Source organism: Crocuta crocuta, unplaced genomic scaffold (genome assembly GCF_008692635.1).
Source record: "Crocuta crocuta isolate KB4526 unplaced genomic scaffold, BGI_CrCroc_1.0 scaffold214, whole genome shotgun sequence".
Lineage (NCBI taxonomy): Eukaryota > Metazoa > Chordata > Mammalia > Carnivora > Hyaenidae > Crocuta > Crocuta crocuta.
The window spans coordinates 409447-419338 of NW_027529999.1; the positions used below are offsets into that span (position 1 = coordinate 409447).

General features: G+C 51.4%; 1 protein-coding gene across 1 annotated transcript in view; it reads right to left on the minus strand.

Moving 5' to 3' along the window:
* Nucleotides 1-916: 916 nt before the first annotated feature.
* The window catches only part of TMEM39B (transmembrane protein 39B), a 19571-nt gene continuing 10595 nt past the window's right edge, over nucleotides 917-9892 (minus strand). Inside the window, 4 exon segments of the mRNA XM_077763532.1 lie at nucleotides 917-1386; nucleotides 2848-2968; nucleotides 7861-8048; nucleotides 8986-9322. Of these exon segments, the coding sequence (XP_077619658.1) occupies nucleotides 1144-1386; nucleotides 2848-2968; nucleotides 7861-8048; nucleotides 8986-9322 (889 nt within the window). The 3' untranslated portion in view covers nucleotides 917-1143.

The following is a 9892-nucleotide window of genomic DNA, read 5'->3' on the forward strand; positions in this document are numbered from 1 at the left end:
AGTAGACAGTGGCTATGACTGTCCCCTTCTCCCAGTGTGAGCCCTCTAACCTGTCCTGTAAGAGCCAGGTGGCCCTCCAAGCAGCTTTGTTTCCACTCTAGCCCTTGACCTTGCTTATCCACCCTCCCTGGCCTAGAACCATTGGTCCTCCCCGATCCATCCCCTGCAGACCTTTCCAGCCCCACCCCCCCCCCACCCTCCCTCTGTTCCTTATCCTTTCTGCTCTAGGAACCATTCTGCCTACTGGCCCCAAATACACCAGAATATTCCAAATCTCTGTTATTACATGTCGTTTACTCTGCTTGAAGCACCTTTCCCCCCACTTTGGTCATGTAGGATGTGCCTGGCAAGTCAGCCTGTCCCCTCCTCCAAGAAATCCAGAGAGCACTAAACATACTGTCTCCTGTGCTACTCTGTCTTGTAACTGTTATCCCCACCCCAGTGGAGCACGACCTGTTTGTTTCCGGTCTTGGCATCCTGTCTACCACAGCAGATGACACAGAGCAGGGTCTCAGTGACTGCCTGCTTAGAGAGTCAGGACATCACATTCTGCAAGGATAGTGGTGGTGTCCTCTGGGAGGGTTTTTTGGCTGCTGTGTTGCCTTTGGAAGTCGCTATAGCTCTCTGAGCTTCTCATTCATGTACAGAATTAGACTGACAGCACCTACCTGCTAGGGTTGTCATAAAAGTTGGATTGAGACGAGGCTTATAATACACATGACAGTAATGTCTGATACACAGCCTTCAGTGGGCAGTAGCTACCACTGCTAGCATGACTTCCGATGCCTCATCTCCTCTCCACTGGAGAAGGCAGGACCCACAGGGGCCCCAGAAGCCACACATAGGACTTCCTGGCCCAGAATCCTAACCTCTGCTCTGACACACAGGAAAGGAAAGAAACACAGGACACACAGGCTTAATGGGAGTATAAAAATAGGACTTTTTCCCCCCCTCATAATCACATCAATTATCAAAGAAAGAAACAGTATGTAACAAAAATACAAAGCTCTGGTCAGTTTTTTTGTCCGTTTTTCTGTTTGTTTTTTTTTTCTTTTGCCCCCTCACCCAACCCTCCCCAACAGCCCCTTCCCAGAGAGCTCCTGCCAGAAGCCTGGCTGCTGTCCCTGGGGGTTACCCTGGGGCTCAAGAGAACCGGTGGTCCAGGTCCCTCTGGGGGCTGGCCGAGTAGGAGTAGGCCTTGCCCAATACCAAGCGGTCCCGCAGCAGCTTGAAAAAGGCGTAGTAGTTGCTGAAGAGGATGAGCGCCAGGGAGATGGTCTGGTGCCATTTCTCAGAGGACATTAAGGAGTAGAGCTGGTACACAATGACAGCACCTTCCAGCAGCAGTAGGATGTTGAGGATCCGCAGGGGTTTGCTGAAAAAGAACTGCCCGGCAAAGGGTAGGCAGGGCCTGGAAAGCATGTTCCAGAAACCTGCCTCCTGGATGGGGGTTCTGGGTGGGCCAGTGAAGGGGACAAGCTCTGGGGGCCCCATGCACAACATGGGCAGGGAGGAAGACGTAGGGCTGGGCACGGACTCTGCCACCTCTCCGCCTCTGCCTGTGGGATTTCTTCCACCAAGACTACCTCTTCCCACACGAGGTGGTTAAGATGTTGTTGAACTGCTACCTCCTCTGGGAAGCTTTCCTTGAGAGGCCTCGCTTACTCGCTCCAGCTTTTTCTGGTCTATAATCAACACCTTTTCGTATGTGATCCTCCCAGGTATAGTCAGGCCTGACCAAATTAGAATCTTATGACATAGGCATGGGAAGTCAGCATAGACTCTGCAGCGTGAGAAACCCACTTCTTCGTGGGTAGCATCCCGACCTAGGCCAGAAGCTTCTAGGGCGTATGGCGACACCTCACTCTGACATGGCATTTACAGAGGAAGATAGAGTATAGGGACTCAGGAAAAATGTTCTGATCCGTTCCAAAGTGTGATCAACGTCTTAGGGAATTTCAGTTGTGCAGGGGCCAAGGCACCTAACCTCAAGAGCTGCTTACAGGATGATGGGAAGAGAAGTGGAAGGAAATGGGAGTCCAGGGCTCAGCTCTGCACTTGACAGGCTGCAGGACACTGGGCGAGTCCCTTTCCTGTCTGGGCCTCAGGTTTCTCTACTGTGAGGAGATCACCCAGATCAGTGATTCCTCAAATTGTGTTCCTTGAAGCCCTTCTGAGGAGGTCTTTTAGCGGCTAGAGCGGGGGTGAGTGGGAAGTGAAGGCAGTTCCAACTCTTCCAAAGAGAGCAGTGCCAGGAGGTCCTAAATACCGGACGTCAGTCTACGACTGTGTTGGAAAAAAGGATTTTGAGAGTAAAATAAGTAAATAAAATGGAAACCACTAGCCTCAGTGATTTGGAGCAACCCTTTCCATAATGCTGAGTCCAGGAGTCCTGACCATCAGACCCCAAGTTTCCGAGCAAGGCACCCTTGAGCGAGTTAGAGCCTCTGAGCCAATTTCAGTCTCGGCAAACGGGGATAGCCGTGGGGTTTCTCTCGCACACAGGCAAAGACCGCACGGAGGCTGCTGGGCAACTGCTTCCCGCCGTGCCTGGTGCACCATAAGGAACGGGGATAGTTCTTATTTTCGCTGCTAAGAACCTCTTCTTTTATTGTATCATCCTCCCTGCCTCCACCCGATGCCTTCATTAAGATCTGCTACCAAGTGAGCCGCAGTTATGAAGTCACCACTGGCATAGCTGTCCTTGTGCTGCACGGTTTGTAGTGTCCGTTGGCTTTGGGAAATGCTAAAAATAGCTTTCTCTTGCTAGGACATCACCTTCCTGCCCGGGGATCCTCCTGCTCTCTAGATCAGCCCCGCCCCCCCTTCCCCGGGGAGGAGACTCACGTGGAAGCGGAAGTGGGAGACGTCGGAGGGGATGGCCACGTTGTAGTGGCCCACTGCCTTGTAGACGTTCTTGCTGTGCTTCACCAGCACGCCCTGCGGCCACATGCATTCTTCTGTCCACCTGGAGGCACAGCCCAACAGTGCCCCTTATGCCCAGCTCACCCACAGAAGGGGGTCCCAGAAGCCTGGGCACCCTACTCCCATTTCGATCATTTAGACACGGTGACTTTCCTTTTCTGGGTCTCAGTTGCCTCCTCTGTAAAATGGGGTAATAATCATGAGAAATTCACTGCACTGGGAGGCGGGGGGCCTAGGGTTGATAATCATGCCTGAGGGACTGTCAAGGAAAGCCTTTTCCCTCGTTGGGTGCATTTTCCTCCCCTGGTCTCACCTCTAGCCTCACACAGCTGCCTGAGGGGTCTTCGTAAAACACCAAGCTGAGCCTATTCTCTGACCAGAACCCTCTGAAGTATTTTCAGTACTCTCAGAGTCAAGTCCCCCAGGATGTGGTGTGGCCTCTGAGGCCCTCCCGACTCCCACCGCACAGCTCAGGCTCAAGCCATTCATAACGGTCTCTAGCTCCTTCCGCAAAGCTGACCTTTCATGCCTCTGTATAAGTCTCTCCCTCCAACCGAACTGCACTCCTGATGCCGTTTCCTTCTGGCAAGCTCTTTCCAAACTCAGGCTCCTCCAGAAAGCCTTTCTCAAACTCCACAGAGATCAGTATCCTTAACTGCTCCCTGGATCTCCTACTACTGGTCCACTTTCCCCAATGTTTTATCACTTATTTATTTCCTTGTATCCCTCACTAGCCTGGGAGCCCTGGAGGGAAGTGATGGTGTCCGATTCATCTCTATGTCCTTAGAGCGTGGCACACAGCCTGGCACAGAGGGGCCTCAGTAGGCATGGGAATAAGATGGTGGGATTTTCCAGTCTGGCCAGTGTTCTACCAGATCTCCCAGGGTCCCGGGCCAGAGGACAGAGAATCACTGTCAACAAAAAACTCTATCTCATGTTCCTACCCTGTTGATTCATTCATGTAAAAACCAGTTATCAGGGCACTTGGGTGGCTCAGTTGGTTAAGCGTCTAACTCTTGATTTCTGCTCAGGTCATGGTCTCAGGGTTGTGAGATCAAGCCCCATGTCAGGCTCAGCGTTAGGCATGGAGCCTGCTTGAGATGCTCTCTCTCCCTCTCCCTAAGCCCCTTCCCTGCTTGTGCGGTGCTCTATCAAAAAAAAAAAAAAAAATCAAAAACAAAAATAAAACAAAAGAAAGGGCGCCTGGGGGGCTCAGTTCGTTAAGCTTCTGACTTCAGCTCAGGTCATGATCTCACGGCTTGTGACTTTGAGCCCTGCGTCGGGCTCTGTGCTGACAGCTCAGAGCCTGGAGCCTGCTTTAGATTCTGTGTCTTCCTCTCTCTCTGCCCCTTCCTCGCTCATGCTGTCTTTCTTTTTCTCAAAAATAAAAAAATAAAACTTAAAAAAGAAAGAAAAACCAGTTATCACATTATAACTAATAACATGGATGAAACTCACAGGCAATATACTGAATGAAAAAGAAACTGAACCCAAGATTTAATTTATGTGAAGTTGTAGAACAGCTAAAACCAACTTGTTTTATTTATCCAAAAAAAAATTTTTTTGAGAGAGAACACAAGCACGCATACACGCATGAGTGAGGGAGAGGGGCGGAGAGAAGATCTTTTTAAAAAAAAGTTTATTTTTATTTTGAGAGACAGTGCATGTGCAGGGGAGGGGCAGAGAAAGAATCCTAAGCATGTGGGGCCCAATCTCATGAACCATGAGATCCTGACCTGAGTCAAAATCTAAGCTGGACACTTAACCAACTGAGCCATCCAGGCGCCCTGAGAGAATCTTTTTTTTTTTTTTTTTTAAGATTTATTTACTTTCAGGGGTGCCTGGGTGGCTCAGTCGGTTAGACATCCGACTTTGGCTCAGGTCATGATCTCATGATTCGTGGGTTCGAGCCCCATGTCAGGCTCTGTGCTGACAGCTCAGGGCCTAGAGCCTTCTTCAGATTCTGTGTCTCGTCTCTCTCTGTTCCTCCCCGGCCCACTCTCTGTCTCTCAAAAAATGAATAAACGTTAACAAAAATTTTATTTACTTTTGAGAAAGAGAGCACGAGCAGGGAAGGGGCAGAGAGAGAGGGGGACAGAGGATCCAAAGCAGACTCTGTGCTGACAGCAGTGAGCCTGATGTGGGGCTCAAACTCCTGAGCCATGAGATCATGACCTGAGTCAAAGTCAGATGCTCAACCACCTGAGGTACTCAGATGCCCCAAGAGAGAGACTCTTAAGCGGGCTCCATGCAGGGCTTGGTCCCATGATCCTGGGATCATGACCTGAGCTGAACTCAAGAGTCATATGCTCAACCAACTGAGCCACTTAGGCCCCCTACCTATGGTTGGTTTCAAAAGAATATAGAAAAATGGTTGTCTGGGTGGTGGTGGTGAGGGGGCGGTCATTGGCAAAAGCTGGGAGGAAATTTTCTGAGGCTGAAAATGTTCTACATTTTGATTCAATGTGGGCTACATGGGTATGTATGACTAATAAACTCAAAGAATAGTACCCTTAAGATTTGTGCATTTCACTGTATGTAAATTTTACCTTTAAAAAAAGACTAGACACAAACCAAAAAAATTTACTGGGGCCCTATTATGAGCCAGGCACTCTGGGAGTGAGATGGCTGAGTTCTTGACAGGCAAGGACCCTGACCTCCAGGAGCTTTCCTCCTGGAATAACAGACAAGTAACTAAGCAAACACAGCAGACAGTGTTAGGTGCAATGATCATCATATTATAGGGTTGTGGGAACACAGGGGAAGGGCACTGAACCATCCTGGGTGGTGCAGAAAGTGTTCCAGGAGGAAGCAAAGTGCTAAGGAATGCACAGGAATTAATCCGGAAAAGAACTGGAAAGGGTGTTCCAGACAAAACAAGCACCACATGCAAAAGCCTGGATACACACATGCACATAGAATTTGCAGGATCTGAAGCAGTTCAGTCTGGCTAGAGCAGAGTAGGAGTGGAGGCATGGTGAGAGATGAGGCAGAAAAGGCTAGCGGGACCCAGTGCAGCAGCTGGGAAGCCATGTGGAGGAGCCTGGGTCTTCTCTGGGCCGTGGTGAGCGACGGACAGGTGCCTCCTCCTGTTCAGCTATATTCTCTTTATTTTTTATTTTATTTAATTTTTTTTTACATTTTTATTTATTTTTGAGAGACAGAGTGAGACAGAGCGTGAGCGGGAGAGGGGCAGAGAGAGAAGGAGACACAGAATCCGAAGCAGGCTCCAGGCTCTGAGCAAGCATTCAGCACAGAGCCTGACGTGGGGCTTGAACCCATGAACTGTGAGATCATGACCTGAGCTGAAGTCGGACGCTCAACCAACTGAGCCACCAGGCGCTCCTTATTTTATTTTTTTATTTAGAGAGTAAGAGAGAGCACACGCACACATGAGTAGAAAGTGGCAGAGAGAAAGAGAATCTCAAGCACACTCTACAGTCTGCATGGAGCCCAATGCTGGGCTCCATCCCATGACCCCACTGAGATCATGACCTGAGTCAAAATCAAGAGTTAGACACTCAACTGACTGAGCCACCCAGGTGTCCCTTAACTACATTCTACCTTTTCACTCCTCCCTCCCCTCAGAGGCTATGGCTATGCCGAGACCCCATTGAGCCCATTTGGCGATCTCCATCCTCTTTCCTGGACCACCTGCACAGAGCCTGGGAGGGGCCCTGACTAGCACAGAGAGCCAACGCCAGGGAGCTTGGCCTCTGTGGCTTTCCTTTGCATCTCTGCTTCTTGGTGGGCCCACCCCTACAAATCTGTCCTGGGGGGCCTCTACTCTGCCATACCTTGTGCTGGGCCCACAGCTCAGACAAGGTTCAGGTGGGCCCAGCCTTGAGGAGCTTCCAGTCTAATGGGGGACTGCAGGCAGGAAAATTAGGGTAACCTGGGTGAAAAGTACTACGGTGAAGGCCCCAGGAAGGACGAGCCAGGCCGAGGGGAGGCCGGCCCAACCCCTCAGGGCTCCTAAGCAGGGGACTTCTGCCTCTGCAGGGCCGTCCTGCAGCGGGGCTTCTTTCGCCCCATCATCCTGTCTGTGAACCATCACCCCCATCAGACCGTGAACTCCTCAAGGACCTTGTCTCAGTCGTTTCCTCCCTGTGGCTCTGCTTCCCTGGCCAGGGCTCACCAAAACTGTGGTCAGGGCTAACACAGCACCATATCCTCTGACCAGACAGATGTTTCTTTCTTTTTTTTCAATGTTTTATTTATTTCTGAGACAGAGAGAGAGAGAGAGAGAGAGAGAGAGAGAGACAGCGTGAGCAGGGGAGGGTCAGAGAGAGAGGGAGATACAGAATCTGAAATAAGCTCCAGGCTCTGAACTAGCTGTTAGCACAGAGCCCGACGCGGGGCTCGAACCAATGAACTGTGAGATCATGACCTGAGCCGAAGTCGGACGCTTAACCGACTGAGCCCCCGAGGCACCCCACCAGACAGATGTTTCTAAGGCACCTTGGAATGGGTTCCTCCACTGTTCAAAACCCTCCCTAGCCCCCCTCTGCCTGTAGGTCAAAGTCTAAACTCCTCTGTCCAATCCACAGCACCAGGCTGGTTAGGGCTTTGGTAGAGGTGAATGTCTGCTGGAAACGAGGTGACCTAGTGGTTGAATGGATAACTGAGCTAGTGACAGAAGGAGAGAGGCAATGAATGAATGCGAGCGCATACAGGTCAACGAGCAGAATAAAGAACAATCAGTGAATGAGAAAGTCAATGAGTCTATGAATTTACCGCCTGGCCTCCTCACATCTCCAGCACGCTGCAAGTTACCTAAGGACAGGGGACATGTCTGCCTTGGGTCCTGCCATACCCTCCTCTGGCCACAAGTCCTCACATACAAGATGTGCTCAACAACTACCTGCCGACCGAGTGACTCCGGACACTGACCGGGAGCGCTGGGGTTGGGCAGGGAGGGGCAGGGCGACTCACGGGTGCTGCAGCACGTTGGAGCACAGCGCTGGGTCCACCTTCTGCCAGCAGCCCAGGTGGGCAGCGGCCTTGTGCAGTAGGTCACAGTAGCTGGCAGGCAGCAGGTGCTGCATGAGGATGACTGAAGTGCTGATGGACACCAGGAGGAAGAGCTCGCAGGACCAGCGCTTGTCATAGTAATGCGTGTTCTGGGGGCAGTGGGAGGTGGGTTAAGGCCTGGGATGTCCACAGTGGCCTCCCTCCCGCCCTCTTCCCTGATTCCGTCGGCCTTGGAAACCAAGACGGCCCTCAGTGGGGGCCCGAGACCAAGGACCAAACACCTAACAAAGAAGACTTAATCATGGGCCCTGTGCCCACTACTCAGTTCTCTACCAGCTCCTCTTACAGAAAACTGCTCCCACCGCCTAACCACTCTGAGCCAGAGCACAGGCCCCGCGCTCCAACAGACGTCAGTTCGAAGCTTGACTCTGCTGCTTATTAACTATGTGATGCTGGCCAAGCCACTTCACTTCTCTGTGCTCTAGCTGCCTCATCTGTTAAATGAGGGTAAGAATAGCTACCAACCACCTAGGAGAGGCGTTAGGAGGATTATCATACTCGTGAAAGCTCTAGCACGCTGTAGGTGTTTAAGAAATATTAAGTCCTCTCAGCCTCAAATCATTCAGCGCAGTCCACCCCTGGAGAAATGTTTCCAGCCTACTGTCAGCTGGGGTGGTACCTTCCCAGAAGGCCAGGCAAGCTAGAGAGAAGGCACAGGCTTTTGGAGTCACTCGGGCCTGGATGAATCCTAGCTTCCCTACTTAACGATGACGCTGGATGCTGTGGCGTGCCTGTGCCGAAACAGCCACGGTGAAATACAACATCACTGCCTGTTGTTACCGACCAAGTGTTATGACCAGCAGCATCATGTCCCAATCACTGGCTGGGTGACCCTGTGCACGCCACTCCCTTTCAGTAAGCCGTGTTCTCTCTACTCTAAAATTGAGGTAGTGGTCATTCTAGCCCTCATGGGAACAGATGGGAATCCTATCACAAGATGGTCCAGTTATTTATGCAAGGAGGAGGGCCCCAGGCAGGCCCTGTCCACCCCCCTCCCCGGGCCCCTCCATGGGCTGAACTACGCACCTTCACAAACCAGACAGGCACAAAGGCCACATAATAGGCGCTCAGCATGGAGCTGACCAGCACCTCCTTCATGCGCCAGTTGAAGTCCATCTTGAGGAACTCCACCTCGCTGCGGATGAGGCTGGGGGACAGGCAGCAAGCGTGGGTGGGCATGGCATCCGGGCCGTACAGCTGCCGCGTGTGCTGTTTCCAGGTCTCCCGCAGCGTCAGCAGGTAGTCCCGGCTCCGTGCCAGGCCACTGACGGCCTCCCGGGGACCCAGGGAGGCCATGTGGCTGAAGAGGTTTGTCTTGCGTAGGTCACAGTTCAGCTGCAGGAACGGAATGTACATCCCAAACCTGCTGGGGAAGGCAGTGGTGAGGGCAGGCCTGCCCATGGTACACGATCCCAATCCTTTCCCCTGGAGGGAATCTTCTTTCCTTCCTGGGCCTTAGCTCTCCTTGCTGCTCAGAGGTGAGAATTTACCCATCCTGCCATATAGCCAGCCTCTGGTCAGACATCCAGCACACGTATTAGGCTCAAGTGCAGGCCAAGCATTGGGCCGAGCATTGAAGACAAAGTAGGAAGCAGGAGACAAGGCCCTGCCTCACAGTCTATTGCTGACTAACAGTGATCCTAACAGCCCACATCCTTCGGGCACACACTAAGCTCTAGATGCTGTACTAAGTGCCTTACACACATTCTCTTCTTTTGTTTCTCCTAAGAACACTGTTCATTAAGTACTGTTATTTTGTACCCTTTTGAGGAAGCTGTGGCTCAGAGAGGTGAAGTGGATTCCCCAAATTTACCCAAACAGTAAAGAAGCAACAGAGCTGGGATTCAAACCCAGAACTGTCTGGTACCAAAGACCAGGATGCATAATCAACGAATACAATGAGTAATTATTAGTAAAAAAAAAAAAAAAAAAA